General features: G+C 39.3%; 2 protein-coding genes across 4 annotated transcripts; both read left to right on the top strand.

Moving 5' to 3' along the window:
* The first annotated feature begins 712 nt into the window (after window positions 1-712).
* Window positions 713-7,115, top strand: LOC115727567. Of its 3 annotated transcripts, none has more exons than XM_048279608.1 (6): window positions 713-875; window positions 1,352-1,767; window positions 2,520-3,265; window positions 3,370-3,459; window positions 5,732-6,496; window positions 6,606-7,115. In XM_048279608.1, exons 2-6 carry the CDS (start codon window positions 1,656-1,658, stop codon window positions 6,723-6,725), a joined length of 1,833 nt encoding a protein of 610 aa, XP_048135565.1. In that variant the 5' UTR covers window positions 713-875; window positions 1,352-1,655; the 3' UTR covers window positions 6,726-7,115. The 3 variants fall into 3 exon arrangements, with proteins under 3 accessions (XP_048135565.1, XP_030513659.2, XP_048135564.1); XM_030657799.2 differs by having other exon boundaries at window positions 713-966; XM_048279607.1 differs by lacking the exon at window positions 713-875 and having other exon boundaries at window positions 1,235-1,767.
* A 9,417-nt stretch (window positions 7,116-16,532) lies between these two features.
* Window positions 16,533-19,013, top strand: LOC115727566 (probable WRKY transcription factor 9). The gene is given in 7 exon segments (XM_030657798.2): window positions 16,533-16,783; window positions 16,786-16,967; window positions 17,071-17,208; window positions 17,309-17,653; window positions 17,756-17,869; window positions 17,977-18,567; window positions 18,570-19,013. Coding segments are annotated over 7 exon segments (1,596 nt in total). The 5' UTR covers window positions 16,533-16,695; the 3' UTR covers window positions 18,708-19,013.
* Window positions 19,014-22,293: the final 3,280 nt, after the last annotated feature.

The following is a 22,293-nucleotide window of genomic DNA, read 5'->3' as shown; positions in this document are numbered from 1 at the left end:
TGTAACGATTGACATGACAATTGATGCTCTAACAACTAGAAATAAGGTATTTTTGGGTCCATTACCGAGATCACAACCGTTTTTTATTGCCTTTGCTTGATCTCGAGCAATTTGTGATGTAAGTTCGATAGAGATGGATGGAGACTCCCGGACTTATAATGTTTGTAATTTAGATTTTTCATCGGGCCCACTATCCGTGTGAAAGGTACGATGCACATTTCATCATCGAGTGATCGGCACGTGAAAGAATTCGGTTAAAAGCTGATTTCAAACACGTTGTGCCCGCTCAAGCCGTCCAAAAGCGATCGGCACGGGAATCGCCATCATCGAATGGGATTCATTCCTTTTTCGCACCGATTCATGAGAACATATCGATTTTATCCGGACGGAGTCACTCTATCATTGAAGAACCAAAAAAGACAAAGAAATACGAAGCCCTAAGAAAGTAAGTCGTGCGTCACAAGGCAAAGTCAAGTTTAGGGTTGGAGATAAGAGATTTCAAAGAGAGAAACCAAATCGCCAGAGAATAAAAACGAGAAGATCCTTCTCTTCCCTTATATAAATTTCAAAAAGCGAGCACGGGAAGGGGACTACACCGGCAGATTTTAGAGGCCAACATTCCTTATTTCATCACCATCTCTCTCTCTCTCTCCCTCGCTGATACTCTTCCCTCTCTTATTCGCCCAGCAATCGAAGTCCCGTCTCTCTCTCTCGCTCTCGCTCTCGCTCTCCCTCTCTCCCTCTCTCTCTTCTGGATTCGAAGCTTGGCGTTACTGGGTCTTCTTGGGTTTTGTCATTGGCGATTGGGTCTGTGTACAGAGAGCTCTCCACCACTGAGAAGAGCCGGGCGCGTTCCTGGGCCGCGCCGAATTGTGGTGGGTTGGTGGGGGTGGGGGATTGCGTTTCGGCTTTTCCGCCAGTCTCGTTTCCCAATTCGTTCATCGGTGTGCGTAGTGTAACGCTCGGGTTAGGGGCTTCAATCCCTTTTCTTGGCTTTCGATGACTTCGTGTGGATACGCGTTCTTCCTCTGTTGCTTCGTTCCTCTGTTCTCCCTCGTCGCGGAGTGCAAACCCTAGTTTTCTTCGGGACGGTTCTTCTCCCTCTCGTTTAGGGGTTATTCTTAGGGTTTGTTTCTCTGGCTTTTTCCGGCTTAGTTGGTCACAGAATCGTCTGTTTCCGGGGGTAATTGGGTTCTTCGGTCGATTAATCTATTCGAGGCGTTGCTGCAGACTGGTTGGCAAATTACCCTTGTCGAATAAGGGGTCGTTGATAGTAACCTTTTTTGGCACCATTGTTTTGCTGCTTCTCGGCATTCGTTCGTTGATAGCGTTTTTATCTTTTGGAGTTTAGGGCTTTTCGACTGCAGAGTAATTGTGAATAGTGTACAGAGAGAGCAAGAAAAGCCGGGGTACTCTGCAGTGAACAGTTTTTATGAGCCTGAGATCACAAGTCATGGTGACAATTATCGGGTACTGACTGTTTTTAGAGGGTTTTCCAGTGAAGGGTCGTGGAGTTTATTTTCAACTGAAGGTGGAATTGGGGGTTTTGGCTGGATTGGGAGAGAAATCTGACAGTTTTGTAGGACACTGAGGTGATTGTAGAAGGAAAGGATTTCAAACTCGGTTGTTGGTTTTGTAAATGATCATGTTATTTAATGAGGATGGATAGGAGTGAGCCTTCTTTAGTTCCAGAATGGTTGAAGAGTGGTGGAAGCCTCTCTGGAGGTGGCAGTAGACAGCAACAATCTTCATCTTCTTTGCGCTCAGGTACTTTTCATTAAACGGCACGTGTCTTTGTTTGTGACATCTGTTGTTGCCGGAAATATCATAATTAGTTGATAAAGTTCATTGGGAGATGAGGTAGTTGTAGTTTAGACCTATGAAGCATGGTACTTGAGATGGCATGCAGAAGTTTTTAATGATGTGATGTACGGTAGGACGGGAAATCTACCTGCGGACAATAAGGAGGGAAGTTGATGGGGTTTCGAGCTTTGACGCATGATACATGAGATGGCATGTAGGAGTTTTTAATGATGCAGATATAATATTATTGGAGTTATCCGTTTCCCTATTGTACTCTCATGTTGCTATGCTGCAACAGAATTAAAGATAATCTATCTATCCGTTACTTTGTAATGTTTCAAGTATCTTCAAGCTTTCATTTGCTGAAAGTTTCCTACGGCTGTTTGCTTTCCTTTTTGTGGCAAAAGTAACGTATTCTCCGTAGTTGCATGCGAGAAATAAACTTGCGCAGGAACCATCTTATATCTTAATGGTTAGGTGCTATTTGCAATTACCCTTGTTTTGCATAGCTTTTTATGTTAAGACACTTTGCTTAGGTTTTACATCCAGTTGAGGTAGAGTGTGAATGGATATAACAGTAGTGCTAATTGTGAGCTGGGTTTTGTTTGGATAAGTATGGCCTCTCCAAGTTACTTTATAGTCTCTGCAGAAGCTATTATTTGGCTTTTTACGTTAATTGGATAACTTACATGATTATTTTATTTTTCCTTTGATAGATGATCGTCCTGCAAATAAGAACGTGAGAAATAGGTCTTCTTTAGGCAGCGGAATTCAGGTGTCTGATCGAACTACTTCTTCTTTTTTTCGTCGGAGCTCCAGTAGTAAGGGATCAACCCACTCACGATCGTACAGCAGTAGTAAAACTCAGCGGGATGAAGCTTGGGAAGATTTTTATCAATTTCATCACAATGACAAGCCATTTAGTGGTTTACAGAAGAACCGAGACTATTCTGATCCTCTAGGTAGTTTGCTGCCGGGTAAGTTCGACAAGGATGTGCTACGGCGTTCACAGTCTATGAATGGCAGGAGACAGGAAGAGACCTGGCGTAGTCAAGTGGTTGGTGATATTAGTAATGCGAGAAATGGCGGCCATAACATCACTAGTGGTTTGCTTACAAAAGGCAGAGATGGAAGTAGCACCACTGAAGCTGCATTGGGACAGGACTTTCCGTGTCTTGGAACTGAAGAGAGGCAAAGAGTTTCTGAAGTAGCAAGAATTCCTTCTCCGGGCACTGCTACTACCTTTCAGAGGCCTTCAAGTGCCAATTCAGACAAAACTAGTGCAGATGGGTGGACGGCTTTGGCAGAGGTGCCTGGAGTGGTTGGAAACAATAATGCATCTGGTTTGCTGTCTCAGCAAACTGTATCTGGAAGCTCAGCTATTTTGGGTCAAACTATGAATGGCCTTAGAATGGCAGAGGCTGTTGCCCAAAGTCCCTCACGTGCTCGCACACCTCCTCAGGTAAATATGGTCCCCTGTTGGATTTTATTATGATCGTGTATAGCTATTATGCCATAATTGGACATATGGCTGGATTTCTAGGCTGATAACTTTAGAATTTGCAGTTATCTGTTGATAGTCAGAGGCTTGAAGAGTTAGCTATCAAACAATCTAGACAACTGATCCCCATGACGCCATCCATGCCCAAATCTCAGGTAATGTTCGGATTTCATGGTTGTATTCAGGGTTATGGAGGTTCTAATCCATTAGATGTGTAGGTAGAATCGATTAGACTGCTTCATGTCCAAATCAAAACTCCCCATTGAAATGGAGTTTGGAGACAACAATAAAAGTGATAAGCCTCCTTATATGCCTGTAAAATCATGATGTAATTTTCCTTAATGATTTCACCGATGCTCAATTGTCCAAAGCAAGACTCTAAAGCCCATAATACACTTGGCTTTCACCTCAATATCTGTAACAAAGGAACCTTTTATCCATTAAACTGTGCCTCTTTTATTGTGCACATCTTATAAGATCTCATTATTGTGCATCACTACTGTCCTTGCTTTCATACTCCTATTTACTCTAAATGCTACATTACATTGTTGATTTGGGCCGACTTGCTATGCTCCACCTTCAGAAGTCAAACAAAGTTGGATGTCTCATCCTTGGTTTTGGTAGTTTTCATTTTGGATCATGAAAATGGAAGAATTGTTTGGTCCCATCATCTGAATGGACAAATTCCCGTTAGGTCTCCATATTTTCGATCTGGTCGAACAAATAGATCCTTGATAGTAACCTTTTGGAGCTGGAACTTCTGATGTTGGGGCATTTCTTAGCTTTGAATATGGTATAGTTTGACATTTATTAACTAGTCGAACAAATGATCCTTGATAGTAACCTTTTGGAGCTGGAACTTCTGATGGTGGGGCATTTCTTAGATTTGAATATGGTATAGTTTGACATTTATTAACTGCTTAATGGAATCATTAGGAAATTTGTAAGATTGATAATGTCTTGAGCATGTACCTTTGGTTAGTCGTTTGCCAGTGCTGAAAAGTAATTCCGATGAAAACACTTGCCTCCCCTTCAATATAGTAAATCTTCCAAAAAATATTTCCATGAGCCAGTATCCAACTTTTAAATAAATCTCTACCTTATTTTGTTCTTGCAACTTGGGGTACCCCATTCCATGACCTAAACTTACCATGACCTAAGCCAATAATCTCTGCTCTTTATTACTCAGGTTAAAATAGTACTCTTGTTTGGTCTGAGGTTGAGTACATTGTGAATGTGTTTCATTGTGGGAATAGCCTGTTAGGACTAGTAGGCGAGCCTGTTTAGACCAAGTAGTTTAATTTTAATATGGGGTTGAAAGATAGATTTATGTTTGTGTAAAACTTTGTTGTTTATTTTGGCTGTTTAGTATGTGAATGGTGCGGCATGTACTCTGGAAGTTCCACCAGATAATTTTTTGGCAGAATGTGGCTTCTATAGAGTTTTTGTATGAGTTCCACTGCATTGTTGCTGACATTGTTGGGAACCTGTATGTTTAATGACAAGTAATGTATATTCCCCCTGTATGGCGGGGCATTGTAAGAATAGTGCTCATCTTTTGTTATTTGCATCTTCACTTGATATGTTCTGGTGGGGCTAAATGTCTGGAGCATTCTCCCCATTTGTATGCCTTGTCCTTCAAGGTGGTGCGTCATTTTCCTTCTATTCTACGCATTGTGGAAAACTAATTATATGCCACGTTTTTCCTTGCATTGTCTTAAGCAAGCTTTTTTTGAGGTAGTGTAATAAGTCATGGAGAATTGACCATCCTTATATTGAAATTGTTCTGACTTTGCTATGTATGCTTGAGTTTGCAAATGTAGATGTAGTGCATTCCCAATTTGATGGAGAGAAACGAAATTTTCTTTTTTGAAATTCTAAATCGCAAGAGTTAACGATACCCTTTTAATACGTAGAGTTTCTTAGTCGGCCTTTCATACCTTTGATGAGGTCAGAGGGAGGGGTGAGACAGTCCCATGTGCTATGCATGTCATGGAGACATTCAGCAATCGGTCTATTGTGGGAGGAAGGGAGGGAGCTAAAACTTTTTGAAGCAGTTTGATAGAACAAATTTCAGAATGGCGAGTTCTAAATCTGAATAGATATGGGTGGCACAAGGGAGGGAGCTAAAACTTTTTGAAAAGCAAGTTCTAAAACTTTTTGAAGTAGTTTATGTAACAAATTTCAGAATTGTTAAATTTAAATAAATATCGGTGGCACAAGGGAGGGAGGGGGATATTAATTTCAGAATAGCGAGTTGGAAATCTGAATAGATAGTGGTGACACATGATTTGTTCTATTATAAATTAGGATGTCTTTTGCGAAGATATTAAGAGAAACGGAGATAATATAATTTTGTGAATACAGATGCTTGATGGTCAATTTTAATTCGATTGTGTACTTAATGTTTTCTCATGTTTCTTCCAGTTGCTTAGTTCGATGGAGAAATCAAAAACCAGAGCCGCGCAGCAGACTACTAAGTTCTCCCCTTCGCTCTATGGCAATCAGCCTATGCGTGGTGGGTCTGCAAGAGTTGATGTTGGGAAGACTTCCAATCTAGGAAAGTTGCAAGTTCTGAAACCATCAGGGGAGCTGAATGGTGTCTCCTTAACTGTGAAGGAGAACCTGGTTTCCCCAAATGGAATCAAAGTTCCACTTAGCCCCCTAAATCTGGCTCCATCAACTGTTGGTTCTCACTCTAAGAATTCTGTCGGCAACCCAAACTTGGGAGGTTCTGAGCGTAAGCCAGCCGCATCACTGACGACTTTAGAGAAGAGACCATCTTTGCAGACTCAAAGCCGTAATGACTTCTTCAATCTCATAAAGAAGAAATCTTCTGCGAGCTTCAATTCTAGCACTGATACTACTAGTACTGTATCAGTTTCTGATCAGGAAAAATCAGAGCCTTTGAGCACTGAGGCTGGTGCTGATACTATCTCTGTGGAAGCTAAGCATCAATGTGCTTCAGTTATCTCTGTTTCGGACTTTCCAACTGAGAACGGCAGAGAGATAGTTGAAAATGGTGATGCATGTGAATGTGCTTTAGGTTTTATCAGAAATGGAGAGGAGCGTTTAGACTATCCAAATGAGGAAGAGGCTGCATTTTTGCGTTCTCTTGGGTGGGAGGAGGGTGCTGCAGATGGAGATGATGAAGGCCTTACTGAGGAGGAAATAAGTGCATTTTATGAAGAGGTGAGGATCTCTTTTTTCATAAAACTAGCGCAATAAATGTGTTATAATTCACTATATGCTGTATCTCATTTCATAGATATCTGACTTATGACATTTGTTGTTAATGTAGTATTTGAAATCGAGGCCATCTTCCCAACACCTTGGGGACGAGCAAAAATTTCTTCATCTTAACATGAACGGCAATGGGTCATTTGGATTGAGCTCTGCTGGGTCTCGCGTGCAATCTTGATATGCCGAGTGTAGCAGTGAAGTCAGAGGTTGTGATTAATTGTTTAAAGCTGATTATAATCTTTAATTATTTCAAAGGATGAAAATCCAATCTAATATTTTGAAGGAGGTGGGGATGTGGCTATTTTGCTCGGGAGGGAGTTGGAATAAGTTGAAGAAGTGTGATCTTTGAATTAGCTTGTTATGTGCTCTGCCTGCCTTTTCAGAGGTTGCTGTAGGAATAGCTGAGGGACATATAGTGAAGAGGGAAAAGAAAAGGAAAATGGTTCTTTTTTTAATATATTTGCTTTTGGATTTGGTTTTTTTTGGTGAGAGTAGGCAATTGACAAATAGTTGATGGTTTTTGGTCATCTGATTAAAGGAAATAGAAAGATGAGATAGTTTTTTTGGCGTCTTGTTCTTTGGGCTGTCTTCATTTTCTCCTGCTGCGATTTCTTAGCTTTCTTTTGATATGATTGAAAAGTTATTCATTGATACCGTTAAGCATGGGAATTAGATGGAGACTTCTGTTTCTCTGGTTCCGATGAAGCTGCTGGAAAAACTACCTCCTTGGCTATGCTGTCCCCTGTTGTAGGGCTTTATCCCTTGACCAAGAGCACTCATGACCATATGGTGTATGTAGAGGATAGAGGTTGGGTGATTGTAACTAATATATCCTCCGATGGTGCTTTGTGAGCCATTTTCTTCATCAATATGGGATGTAATGTATATATTGTCTCCAGAAAATAATGGGGCAGAAATTTCTTGGTTAGGAGTAAACTCGTAACTGGTATGGTTCTTTGAGTTTTTTTTTTTTTGGCATCATGATTCTTTTGTTTCATGATACACAGTTTTACGTCATATTAATGGCATCAGGTAGGTTGTCAAATATTTGTAGAAATGACAAAAGATCGGTTGTCAGATATATGATGAAACCTTATGGGATTTTGTGGAATTTATTGAGAGAAAACATAGATCTAACACAACGGTGGCTGCTTTCTCCAGGTCATAGAAATATTTGAGTTTGCATTGTTGCTTTGGGTTTATTTTTATTTTTTTTTGGTCAAAGCTTTGGGTTGATTTGATTTGTGCTGATTGATCTGCTAGATACCATATCTTGTTCCTTGAATAAGAGATTTTTATAGAGCGATTTTGAGGAAAATTCTATCCATTTCTCTATCTTTGGAAGATTATCTTGTCTGACTTTGATCTCTCTAGTTTCACCAACCTATATCAGTTTACCACAGAATTTTTTGTACTCGTTGGTTTTTCGTCGTTATGGACACACCTAATGGTCCATAGATGCTGTTTGGTGCAAACTTGCTGCCGAGCAGTAAGGTTTTGGAGTTGGTCGAGAGTTCTCTCTGTTCTGTAGCTTGCACTAGTCAATCTCTTGGCACCATTTGTTTTACTCATTGTGCATCATACCCATGACTTGATTCCGTCGACGATACCGATAGCGATAACTTGGGACAAGGGGCATTTGTTACGGATTTGAGCTTTAAGGGTATATCAATATGAAGGACAAATGTTTGTTGGCCCCTTGTGAAAGGGACATGCTTAGGATTCTGCAAGGGAGGACTAGAGAGTGTCAGGTTCTCACGTGATGTCTCGAGTTCGACTCTTACTATGCAAATCGTCCTGTTCACGAGTTTATATCTTCGAAATCATTCTGATTAGACATTTTTTTTAGCAGTGGCTGATTTCGACGGCATCAAACTACCCTGGTTAGAGCGGTCACCTTTGAATTCCAGATGATTGCAGCCCATACATTCGATAAATCACGACGTTACTGGCCTTCGCGAAACTACTTGTGCTCAAATGTCTCCCTAAAGTCATTCGTAGTCCTGGTAGTGTGAATCCTACCTTTCCGTTGTTACATCATGCAGTGATTTTGTTTTTCACCATTTGCTGATTTTTATACCAAGATCATAGAATGTTGCGAGACCGTAGATATATATATTCAAAAAGATCAAGCCGATGAACATTATCTAATGGGATGGGTTCCAAACAAGTATGCGGAAATTTAAGCGGAGCTTATGCCGGGTCAAACTCTAGAGATATTCTAACAATTTGAGGCCATTTCTCCAAGAATAGATTGGTCATCGATTTCTGCATCACCACATCCGATCGATTAAACTTCTCCACACAATTAAATTGTTAAATTAATCATTAGCAGATCTCACATAAAATTGAAAGGTAAGAGTTTTGTGGTGACCATACTTTTCAATTCTCGTAGACGTGAAAAGGGGGAGGACAAAAAGGGAAGAAAATTGCATAAATTCTTGTTGTCGTCATCGTGAGAAAACAACGCCAAAAGACTCGGGCCACATCGCCTTTTCTTAATAGGATTTGTGTCAGCCATGCATGTTGACTCGGAGAAAAATCTGGTAATTTCAGAGATTAATAGTCAATATTTTAAACAATAAAAAAATTATAATTTGAATAGGATGGAACCAGACCAAAAAAAAAAAAAAAATTGTTATTTGTCATCGTCCTTATTTGAATCGATTTGGTGGTCATTTTTTTTTAATAATTTAGCTTTTCATTTGAGAAATATTTGAGAAAATAAATTGTTTTGGTTATCAAACCGTTAAAAGGTTCTTGCTTGTCAATGATTATGCAGAAGTTTCGATTTTGATAGAGTTGGGAGTATTGAAGGAGCATACTTATCTGTAACTTTTATAGGGCGAAATGTCAATTGCTATCCTCGCTTTTGCCTTATTATCTATTTATACCCTCTACTTCTCAAACTCTTGACGGCGTAGAATAACAAATAATAAATAAAAAAAATCCCATAAGTAACGGAAATAAAAGAAATCATAAGTGGAAAAGACTCATTTGCCCCTTCATCCAGATGCCACGAAAGCACGGTGGTCCAATTGCCGCAAGCCCTTGTCGACGACAAGCTAGGCGAAGGGCCTCGTGGTGGCAGAAGACGATGATGGAGGGCAGGAGCGCCCGTGGTCGTTGAGTTAGGATTAGGGTTAATTTAGGGATTTTTCGTAGGTGAGGGATTTAAAATTGAGACCGGAGTGTTTTGGGAAGTATAATGGCCGTTCTTCGTAAATAAGGCTACAACAGTTGGTGTCAAAACTCAAAATTCAAGGTGGAAAAAATTGTTCAAAAAACCCCAAACTTATTGTATAAACATCATTATAGTCCTAAACTTTTTTAATTTGGTCAATATGGTTCTAAATCTTTTGATGATTTTTCAATGTAGTTCATCCGTCTAATTTAGGTTGAAATGGCTAACGTGGCATTTCAGTCAATGCTGATAGTCTTGCACGACACGGCTTAGCGATCTAACGTGTCGATAGAGCTCAAAATGACTTTATTTTGAGATTTTTTTTCATTTTTTTTTTATTTTCATTTTTTCCTTCATCTTCCCAAATTTCCAACCAGCAAGGCCGCTAGAGCCTCGGAGATGGCTGGTGGCCCTCGGCTAGACTAGGCAAGGGCTCCAACCCCCTCATGCATGTTGCTCATCTGTATCGATCGGTATCACTATGAACATGCAAAGCGAGTGAAACGCTGCCATATCATTGGCCATTGAAAATTTTCTAAGGGACAATAATGCACAATGAGTTACCATTATCATCCAATAGTTGAAATTTACTAATCAGTAAACCTTTTTTTCTTATCAATCGGTCGTGTTCAACAATTGACAGCAAACGAGGTACGATGCAAATTTTCTTACTGGACTATCAATTAATTTGACCACAAATGCCATCCATCTTTTCGAGTTCGAAAAAACGTGTCATTCTTCGATTGAGACTTTTTGGCAATTGTATCAAGAAGCAGCAAATCACCAGTCAAAGTTTCAATCTCACAAGAAAACCTTCGAAAAGACATGAGTAAAAAGCTCTTGGTACTCATGTTCGTGTACACACCACAAAAAAAAAAAAAAGTCAGTTTCGATCGTATGACCCTTTGACAAATTTCACGTGGGTTCCAGCTAGAAATCGGATCAGAAAATAATTATAAAAAATAGAATTATGTTATATATTTTTTGGTCCAAATAGAATTATATTATCACATGGAAGTTTTCTAGGGTTTACTAAGTTTAGTTGCGTATGTGCAATAACAATTGAGAAAGGTCAATTGTTGTATATTGCAACGTGAGATGCAAACTATTAATTTAAATTGGAATCTCATACTTTTTTAAACATTTCATTCTATATGGTCATTTCGTTAAATATTTAACAAAATTGCTGACGTGGCAAGGTACTATCTTGTTATTTTCTTTTCTTTTCTTTCTTTTTTGGTTAAATTTTGTCGTTGAACTTTATTTGCCCATTCATTTTTTTCCTTAAACTCTAATATTTTGATTATTTCTCTCTCGTAGCAATTGCTTGAGCATGGTGAAAGTCATTAGGAACTATTCGAGATAGATATCGATGAACCTTATCAAGGATTGGTAATTTTGTCACACGACCTTTTGACAAGCCATACTCACTACACGCTTTAATGTATTTATATAAGTTTAATGGCAATGAATAATAAATTACTAAGGTACTAATTGACTCTTTTATTCCGTTTATGACGCTCTTGGAATGCTTTAGTTTAACATTTAAGATGTTTCTTGTTAATACGACATGCTTAGATACATTTAGAAATACTTACAACATGTAAATGCAAGTAAGCATTACTATAGATACAAGAATTCATACCTCAATTTTTTTTAGGTAGTGCAATCCATTTAATTAGCGTGTTACATTTGATTTTAATTATTTAACCTAATTGATAAGCATTTTGTATTAGGATTAAATCTAAATTTGACATGACATAATTAGGAGAGAGAAAATAAAAAAAAGTTCAGAGAATATATTGAACAAATAAACAAAGTGTAAGGATAAAATTGAAAAAAAAAAAACAATGATGAGTTACAAATTAATCAGAACACTCCGTCCACGTCAGCAGATTTTGTCAATGATTTTAACGAAAGGACATTATTGGACCCCTTTTTAAATGTTGAGGGATGACATTTAAAGGAAGAAAAAAAGTTCAGGAATGACATTGAATAAACGACGAAAGTTTAAGGAGTAGTGGAAAAAAAATAACCCATTCGTTTACGAGATGAACAAACTATATCCTAGAGTTATAATGTACTGTTGAAATCTTGACATCTTTGCTTGTAAATTGTGTTTTTCTAGTGACCGATAGATGGAGTAAAAGTTCATAGAGGTGGTTGTTGTTGTGGTTGTTCAAGTCTAATTGCAATAGTTAATTAACTTTTGAGCATAGGGAGAATCATCATTCAGACTTTAATCCATTCGTGTGGAATTGTCAAACATGCGAAAGTATTATGAAGAAATTAAGGTACCACATATGAAGCTTTTAAGTCTCTCGCCCTATTGACTAGTTTTTAGGGCATTAGACAATTAGGTAGACGACTCCCCTTGCCCCACTATATTGAAGGGTGAAAAAGCCCCTTTTTATTTATTTATCTATTTTATTTTCCTTATAAAAGAGTGGGTCCTCAAAATTTGTGGTGTAAATTTGCATCTTAAACTTACCTCATTAATAATTGATAAAATGAAGTAATCTAGCATAAGCTACATCATTAAGATCGCATCGAATTTACTGAAATGCCCTCACATTTTTTTGAAAAATTTCCAACACATTTTAGCTAAATCCCTAAACCCATCATCTCTCTCCCTATCTACAATTCATTGAACTGCCATAACGCCGCCGTAGTCACTTATCGTCATGACGTACCAAGATGACGACCACCGCATTCTTGCAACTCTCTCTCTCTCTCTAGGCCAAAAATTAGGGTCGTAGGCTCCAATCTATCTCGTCGATGTTAAATAGGAGGCCCAATTCTTTGTTTGAGATTTAGCAATGGGAAAGAGACAGAGAGAAGCGGTTTTAGGTTCTTTTTAGATTTCAATGGAACTTGAAACCTACTCGACGGGACCAATTCCCTATTTTTTGGAATCTAAAACCTACCATGCATATTCTGAAACCCATAGAATCTGGAACCTACCATGTCAGAGGTTCTAGAGTGTACCCGTATTTATAATTGAATAATTGTAAAGAATTATCTCCTCTAATGACACTATTTGCTGCTGACTATAACTTATATTTAAACACACAAAGTATATGAAACATTAACAAAGTAAAACTCTCAATCATGAATAATGCCGAAAATAGAAATTCAAACTAATAGTTTCGGATTGCTCATTCATCATTAGACCCATGGAATACTGCAAGATCGCGAGAAGATATAGAACAAGAAAAACACACGGACTTGTTCCAAGTTCCAATTTTCACATTTGGAAACCTACCCGTCGAAATCGGTTCCTCAATTTTTAGAATTTGGAACCTACCATGCATACCATGGAACCTCTCATATTTCCATCGATTCAATTCTCGAGTTAATGATTCTATCTTGAAACCATGCTCACTCGTAGAAGCTACAATGGAAAGGTGACGACGCTAGTGGTGGTTGAAGGTGGGGACCTAGCTGTGACGCGAGAAATCGAACTTGTGCTGTGTACCTCACACGTGCGAGCGGCCACGGTTCGGACACACAAAGTTAGAACTTTAACCCCTCTATGTAAATCGCATAGGGAAGAGGCCTTCATAACCATGTAATTTCAAAAAGTAAGGGAAAGGAGTATTCGAAAAGTTAGAGAATCGAATCATGATCCCAATAATGAATACTTTAAGGGGCTTTACCTTTTTCCTCGGGCAAATGATCATGGCGAGTCAATACAAAGAGAGAAAGAGAAGAAGGGATTGACCTTCGCATGGGGATCGGAGTCACGAACGACATGTGATCACGCGTTGATCAAGCCAACATTGCGAGAAGGCAAAGCGCTCATGCATTGCATGAAACCGGGATCAATGACAGCAAACATATGAATTGTTTAATTTATTATTTAATGTTGTATTTACTTAGATTATCACCATATACTATCATGATCCCTTTAACAATTCAAAAAAAATCATAACATCTCTCTCTCCCTCCTACATATGCGATATTAGGTAAAATTCAATTAAGTATAATCTCAAATTTTCAAAATCAAGCCCAAGTTTATGTTGTGAGCGTGTGATAGAAGCCGTATACCTTCATCAGAGGAGATCACCAAGTCCGAGTCTGCCAACATATCCAGTTGAACCAACTTTCACTTGAAAAGCTTAAGACGATAAGTTGTGAGCCAATTATGGTAGATAAATTGTTTCACACCACATCAATTTTTCGATGTGAGATTTTTCTAGTACAACCCGCATGTGCATCTCAACGATTCAAATGTGTATACATATATTATACATATTTGTGTGTGTTATAATCGTATTGACATACCTTTTGATGGGGCATCATCTTTATATGCTGTTGAAAACATTACCATACACTATATATCATATTAATGTCGTCATTGAGCGAATTAGCCGAAAACAGTAAACAAGTTGCAAATGTAAGAGAGTTGGCCCAAGAGAGAGAGAGAGAGAGATGGCCAAGGCTTAACCAGGAGATGGCCCCTATCAAGCTACTTGGTGGCCGGCGTGGTTGGCGTTAGGGTTTGGCAGTGGGGGTCAAACTTTGGACCAACATTTGCATAGTCCTAACCCTAGCAATCCAAGTAAATATGCTAGGACCCTTGTTTTCTTTTTTTCCTTTTTACTTTTTTAGGTACCCAACAAAAGAAATTGGTAACCAAAAAGAGATAAAAGTAACATTTCAAAGTTCTGAGGTCGTGATCTCTATCGATTCATTCACATGTAGGTTGTCAAGCTCGCATGAACAAAGATATGAGATCAGAAGAGGCAAACGAGTCCCCCTTACATCACTTATAGATCACTCCCGGATCCGCGATTATCGTAATCTCTATCTATTCACTCGCACAACACACGAGCCTCCATAAGTCACAACCTCCACGGTCACCTTAATCATAGAGAGAGAGAGAGAGAGAGAGAGAGAGAGAGAGAGAGAGAGAGAGAGTCATAGCCGGGTGATGGAGACCGAGGTGACGATGGCATCGGGTGGCGTCCTGATTGCGGTAGTAGGGGCACGGAGTTGTTGGGGTGTGGCCAGAGGAGAGGGTCAAAACCAAGAAAGACGAGAAAGGAAAAGAAAAACAAGAGAGAAGAGAACACCTCGTTCGCGGTCATTGAATATTCAAATATGGTGATGCGCCGTCCTCTTTCGAAGAAAGTAAATTCAAGATGTAGATGAACTCCTTAAAAAACAAAAATACTCGGAGGACTAAAACCATATAACATTCACAAATTTTAGCTTTGAGTAGAGAAGGAGCAACCATTGACTTGTGCCACATTTAGTTTTCCATGCTAACGTGGATGATCATTGAATAAGATAAAATAAAATAAAAAAGACATAAAATAAGGTTTGAAAGAAGGAAGGAATGAAGAGAGAGAGAGAGAGAGAGAGGGTCCAAGGTCTTTGTAGTTGACAATTTCTAAGATCCAATCCCTAGGGGTCCTCTATTTCTCATGGGATTTCGTACGGGGCTCATATTCCCAGCCCCATGATGTCGTCACAAACAATTCCCCTCGTTTATTTTTATTGTAATTATTGTTTATTGGCCTAATCTCATTTTTGCAGAATTACTTTCTTGGGAACCTTCAAAACCAACCTGGTTTTGTTTTCTTATGCGTTGAAAGAATTTGAAGTTGCCCCCACCATTTTTTTTTGTTTTGCCTTGAACATGGATAACCATACTAGGATTGATTTACAGAATTCGCATATGACATAATACTCCTAAGACGAGTATTGTATATGTTTCAATTGCTTTACAATGCAAGACGGTTTTCGTATGGATTTACCTTTTTCTCTGTTTCAATTATCAAATCGAAACCGCTCCATTGAGAACAATATGTTTGTTCATTGCAAGAAAGGCTGCTAATACTTTGAAACCCTAGGTCATAAGAAAGTGACATCCATCAATCTTCGGTGATAATTCGTCACACAACATGATACTTAACAAAAAAGGGATTCGATATTGGAATTTAATGAACACGTTAAATAATGGTCAGTATGTTATTTTAGGCGATAATTATTCGAAATGTTGCGTCATGGTTTGTTAAATGTTGTGGAAGATTTAGGGCGAGGGGGTGAATTTCATTGGATCTCTAACTAAATTGCTAATTACAATTTGCATTAGAAAAGTCCTCCAACGTATCATTTTTCATAAATGCGAGCTAGCTCGATTAGTCTCGAACTTGCGTAGCCGCCTTGTCCCAAAAAGGAGTGGGTGAAATTTATGGCAAAGATTAGCATTCGCCGCGTGCGAACTCCAAAGGACTAACCCTACGCACGGTTGCATTAGATTTCGAATCGAGTCAAATCTCTCTCGTCTTGCATCGGTCAATGTCGGCATGGCGGCCCGAGCCAATCCTCAATCCACGCTTTGATATTCATAACTAAATGCCCTTTATTGTCGTAGTCATACTTAGAGAAACAAATCCAAGCATTTTTTCCTTAAATGTCTCAATAACAATAGCTTCAAACTCATATAAACTATAGATTAGATGTCATTAGCCTACAAAGCAAGGTCCCATATAGAAACCCTAGCGGCTAGTCTTCGCTAGCGTGTGGTGCACAAGCATTGGTGTGCCTAGGTCGTCGTACATAACTTGTACACTATACATTCTTTTATATAAAATATATCTATATCTATATTTATATATATTCATTATTAAATAGGGATTAAATAAATATTTTTTTCGATTTGAGGATGGGCCCACAAATTGAAAAGTTTGAGGCGCCCCAACACAAGAGTCTCCGTATATAAATACACCATCGCTAGTAGCTTATGGCTCAGTCATTTGTGTGTAATTATATTGAAATCTTTAATTAATGACCCAAATCAAAGTCAAACCCGTAGATGCCTCCTTGGTTTTTTGTCTATTACTCTAGTCTTTTTAGACGAGGGAATTGACTTCGGTGCCTCAAAAGCTGTACATTACAGAGAGAGAGAGTGATAAAATTTCAAGAACCTGCATGTCTTTATCGATTTAAGGTCATGGACATCGATCTGTCTTTGAAGCTAGACGCCGAAGAAGAAGAAGAAGAAGACGGCGAAAGATCGACCGAAGATCGCCGCGAAGCGCGGCAGATGATCATCACGATGACCAGGAACCCTCAGGAAGTCCTGAAGAAGCTAAGGATGTGATAGCAACCGCTTCAGGAGAAGAACAAGAACGACAAGAAGAAGAAGAAGAAGACGGCCACGGCCACGGCGAAGAACATGGGTCAGTCGATTTATCGTCCCGAGATACCATGAAGACAGAGGAGGTAAACTCGCTTTCGGACCGATCCTAGAGTCTCTCATTTGTCAACTGATCTTTTTGTCTTGTGTATTAACTTGTGAAGTTACATGTCTTTGTTTTGGGTGTAGCTATGTGTTTTGAGAAAGGAGATGGATCGGATGAAAGAAGAAAACCAGGCTTTGAGGAAGGTGGTGGAGCAAACGATGAAGGAGTACAATGATCTCCAGCTCAAACTTGACCATGTTCATCAATCCAACCAATCAAAGGCAAAGTGATCTCTTTGCGTATCATGTGAAATTATACCAAGGTTTAATTGCTGCGGTCGTATTAAACGTTCCCTTTCCATTTATGGTCTTATTGGTTTAGGATCCTTCAACCTTTCTCTCGCTCTACACCAAAGGAAAACCCGATCAAGAACCGAAATCCATGTCCTGCCCGAACGAGAGCTCTCCATCGCCGTCCCCAAAGAACAACACCCTAGGGGAGAGCGAACTGGGGTTGTCGCTGGGCTTGCAAATTGGCGCCGACCCGCAAGGAGTACAAGTGCATAAAGAAGATGGCATCATCAAGGACCAAAATCACACGAATTTCCCATTGACGCACGACAAGATCCAAAGGACTGATCAGTTTGCGGGCATAACAAGTCATGTCGCCTCCATGCCCAACAGGAAATCCCGAGTCACAGTTCGAGCGAGATGCGAAGCAGCCACGGTAGGTCTGATTTTTCAATCAAAATTCAGTCGATAATTGCCAAGAATACGACTCATGGGAAAAATCAAATTAGTGGTACTGATTAGGGGTGTGTCTGCGCAGTTGAGCGACGGTTGTCAATGGCGAAAGTACGGTCAGAAAATTGCGAAGGGGAATCCATGTCCTAGAGCATATTACCGGTGCACCGTGGCGCCAGGATGTCCAGTGAGGAAACAAGTATGAATGGTGCATGAATTCTTTTCGAGGTTTCAATGTACGTTTACTCTGTCATAATTCGACTAATAAGGTTTCATTTTTGCTGCGACGACATTACTTCTCATTAGGTGCAAAGATGCTTGGAGGACATGTCCATCTTGATAACAACCTATGAAGGAACACACAACCATCCACTCCCAGTGGGTGCAACAGCCATGGCCTCAACAGCCGCCAATGCAGCCTCTTTCGTATTACTTGATTCGAGCATCAACCCTATCTCCTCGGACGGATCTATGTCGTCCAATTTTGTCAACGCACAGCCGTCGTCGCTTCCTTATCACATCGCCAACCCCAGCACTCCCTCTCATTTTCCAAGCGCTCAAAGCTTAATAAACCCTAGCAACGACCCCTCGAAGGGCATCGTCCTCGATCTCACCCACGTCAACCGCTACGAGCCACCTCACAATCTGCCAATGAGGATCAATTCCACCGCGAATTACCCATTGCCTCATCCGGGTCCCTCTTGGATGAGCAGAAGGCCAAGCTACGACGCTTTCCCAGGCAACTCGAGGGGCTTGGACAAGCCGCCGGGATCGGCGGAGAACGCAAACGCTAGCTCCATCGCCTGCGATCCCCAGTTTAGGGTTGCCGTGGCGGCTGCTTTGACGTCGCTCATTAACAACAATAAAGAGAGGAGCGAGGACAATAATGAACGGTGAGAGGCCATCATCCTATGGAGCCCTCTTCATCAAATAGGGATGGTGAGGCTGGTGGCTCATCAAATGGTGGTGGTGGTGGTAACAACCTGGTTCTTGAGTCTTTCTCTCCTAATGGTAAGCCAATTCAACTCTTGCCATAAAGTTCCTAGAATCCTGCCCCCAAAAGAGAAAAAAGAAAAACAATAAGTGCTGTAATTTACTTTGACAAACAATTTGCAGTGTATACTTTCAGATCCTATGCACCTTTTTATCTTTTTCCCCAGCTCCTTTCAGCCTGGTCAAATTCTAGGGGTAATACAGTTCAACAGTGGACTTGTTTAGTCTGGTTTTTCTTCCATGTTCTTTAGTTCCAGGGCATCTCTTCTTTCATGTGTATTTATAATATTCCAACTCCAATCTCAAGGCACAACTCCCAGGATCTTAGGATCTTCACTAGGGTTTTAATACTACCACTCTCTCTCTCTCTCTCTAGGAACTGGTAGAGGATGAGCTTGTGCTTGAAGCTTGAAGAGGGAGACCCACCCTCAGATTGGCGAGTTAACCATAGATGGGGTCTTTAAGATATTAGGTCTACTACTGATGCAGAAGAATCTTTCTTTCACAGAATCAGACTGTTCACGCATAAATATGGAGCCACCCCTCATTAAATTTCTCCTACATGTTTACAGAGGTCGATGCCAATGGTTCTTGTGTAAAAAAAGATAATTGCCCACTATTAACATTTAAGAAATGGGCAATAAAGAAGCATGAAGGGAGGGCTTAACTATTTTTGTGCACGATGAAAAAAAAAAATTCATTCATTTATTTTTATGAATGATATAAGCGGTCATTTTTCTAAAAATGTTTTCAAAGCACTCATTTTCCTCAAAACGAACACACCCCTCAGTAGGGGATCAAATTCCGCAACCCCGTGTTTGCTACACTTGGTTATCGTAGTAAAAAAAAAATATAGATGAACAAGAGCTTAATATAATAGACAACAGGAAATCGTAAATGCATGTTCGAGATGATTTTATCTTTTACTTTTTTATTATACTAGTGATTTTAGAGTCATCTAGATTTTTTTTTTCGTAATTTTCTGAAAGTTTATATATATATATATCACTTTGGAAGGAGAGTAAGATATTTGAGGGAAAACAATTAAGTACTTTCTATGAGTCACCTAAAAAAAACCTGCAAATTTCACTGTTTTTATGTAATTAGGCTGGGTATTGTACATGGACATTGTTCCTACATGGTATTAGAGCATTTTGCAACCTATCATTCACTTTACAAAGAGGAAAAATCACATTTAGTTAGGTACACTCTAAAAGCATGAAATACCACATTGGTTAGCCCCATAAGGTAGGTAAGACAGGACCCACGGCTCACATTAGCGATGTAATTAGGGATCTAATCTAGGATTTGCGCCTAATCCACACATCCATGTCTATTCCTTATTTGCGTCGTTATACAAAGTAAAAAGGATATCATATTTTTTTTTTAGAGATTTTCAAATCTTTTTGTTCTCTTTTTACCTCTAAATATGCTCAACTATGAGCATATACCTAAGTTGATCATTCTAAGTCTGCTACATGTTCCGGTAGTTTGAATCTTTTCTATCCTACTGCAACCTTCCTAAGAAGCAATGTTCTAACGCGAGCACGGGCAACGTGTGTGCACATTTGCTAGTTAACAAGTAGGCAAACCCCATCGTTATCAATAATCTAGCCGATGATTGCAATTTCAACTTTTCCCAGAAATTCAAATCCTGGTGCATGTTTTGGATGTTTGTGTCTTGCAAATGTTGTCGGAGAATTCTTTGCTTCTTGTGGTGAATGGGACAAGTTTTTCGTGTTAAGAGTCGTCATTTGTGACCCTCTTAAGTCCAATTCCTCAAGCGAGTATCCAAATTTCTCGTATGAAGATGCAAGAATGGCTTATTTTTCAAGGCTCGATTATTAATTATACTGGTTTCCGCTAATATAATCTCTTCCCCCATATAATTTAACATATGAAAAATCTAGTCACAATCTCGGCCGAGTGAGCTCGTCTTATCAACTATACCAACAACAAGTCGTGGAGGCATAGCGGACCTAGAATCAGCATTAAGCCAAACTAGAAGGGGAGATTAGGGGGTTAGCGTAAGAAAAAAGACGATATGATATTCTTATATTGATTTTGCAAAGCCTAGAGATTGAATTGAGAGCGCATACCCCGATTGAGCGGTGCTACTGCTAGATCGAGTCACTGCCTTTGAAACAATTTGCACGAACGAAGCCATGTGGAAAATGTGGTGCGATCTTCCTCTCTTTTGCTCTCTTGGACGGTTTTCATGGATATACCTCGATCGTGTTTTTTTTTCCTAACCAGGAACTGGAAGGAGATTATCGCGCATTTTATATAACGTATCCTGACGGGCTTCTTATCCATTGCCCGATTACTATTGACTATCTATTTATGCCAACTGTCTTGCCGTATTATTAACGAATGGGATGAGCGAAGCCTAATGTGAAATTTCTAACAGTGAGATCACAGGTTATGCATGTTCTCTGCCAAACCCTAGATGACCTGCCAACTTTCTTAGCCAGAAGGAAACCCAGACGTGGATCATAGGAGTCCTCTCAACATCCTATAACCAAAAAGCAAAACTCAACATGAATTTCAAGAGGCTGGGCTGGACTCGTCCCAAAGATCCCAAATTCAATTAGAGTAAATAATTTCGTGTTAGTTAGTGGAAAAAGCCCACTTTTGTGCATTAGGCCCCAACTGATTAATCATCGTGGGAAGAGAGCCCATTCAGTGATTTTTGTTTTGGGTATCAAACTAGGGGAGATCAATCGAGGCCAGTTCCACCCGAGAATCGAACCAAATCGGCCTTACTCAACCGGTGCCAAGCATATTTGTGCACGGGGTAATAGGTAGGTTCTTGGGTAAAAAAATTTGAGGAACTGGCCTTGATCGATTAACATAAGGTTCACGGTCTAAAACCGCTTTTTCAGCATTGATATGTCGGAGATACGTTTTGAAACTGGAAAACCTAAGAGATCCATCTATGCCTTAATCACTATGCCGCCAATCGCTCATGTTGTATATTTTTCGAAAATAATAATTGTATTACTTGAAGCTTCTTTAAAACTGGGAAATTAAAAGAACATAGGCCCATTTTCAGGGTTGATCCTGGATCATCTGGTTTGGTTTGAGGCTAAATTCCTAAATAAGCTTGTTTTGCCTTGCGTTCTAAAGTTAGGGAGTCAACTTTGAAAGGTTCATAAATCCTCTCTAATAGAATCATCTCTCATTTCCACATTGTCTTCCATCTTAAGCATAAAAATAGTGGGCATTTTCTAAAATCTACTAAGTATCATCCTCTTTCGATTAGCGCGATAAATTAAAAGTTTTTAATCCCTACCCTTTTTCCATCGTTAAATGATTTATAAAAAAATCTGATGAAATTAAAAAGATTTATCATCTAAAATTTCTAAAATATCAAATGAATATGCACTGTTAATTTTTTTTTTTTTACTTTTACTATCTTGTCATGGTAGACATGTCTTGTCAATTATTTCGAATTTTCAATCTAATCAAGCTTAAATCCGAATATACTTAACTCTAGTAGCTCTCGAGTCTTATCAAGAAATCATTAATTGTATACACGTTCTTAAAATAAAATAAATACATAAAGTTTTCAAAGTTCAAGCTTTTGCACATGAGCTCGATTCGAGCTTCATTCGAGTTTTGACTAAA

Source organism: Rhodamnia argentea, chromosome 5 (genome assembly GCF_020921035.1).
Source record: "Rhodamnia argentea isolate NSW1041297 chromosome 5, ASM2092103v1, whole genome shotgun sequence".
In the NCBI taxonomy this organism is placed as follows: domain Eukaryota; kingdom Viridiplantae; phylum Streptophyta; class Magnoliopsida; order Myrtales; family Myrtaceae; genus Rhodamnia; species Rhodamnia argentea.
Note: the sequence above shows the minus strand (reverse complement) of the source record. Positions and strands in the feature narration are given on the sequence as shown.

Excerpts from the sequence above, each read along its gene's own strand:
- LOC115727567 (XM_048279608.1), top strand. The coding sequence starts at position 1,656 with ATGAGGATGGATAGGAGTGAGCCTTCTTTAGTTCCAGAATGGTTGAAG. Across the intron at positions 3,266-3,369 it reads GTGCTCGCACACCTCCTCAG|TTATCTGTTGATAGTCAGAG; the intron begins GTAAATATGGTC and ends TAGAATTTGCAG. Across the intron at positions 6,497-6,605 it reads TAAGTGCATTTTATGAAGAG|TATTTGAAATCGAGGCCATC; the intron begins GTGAGGATCTCT and ends TTGTTAATGTAG.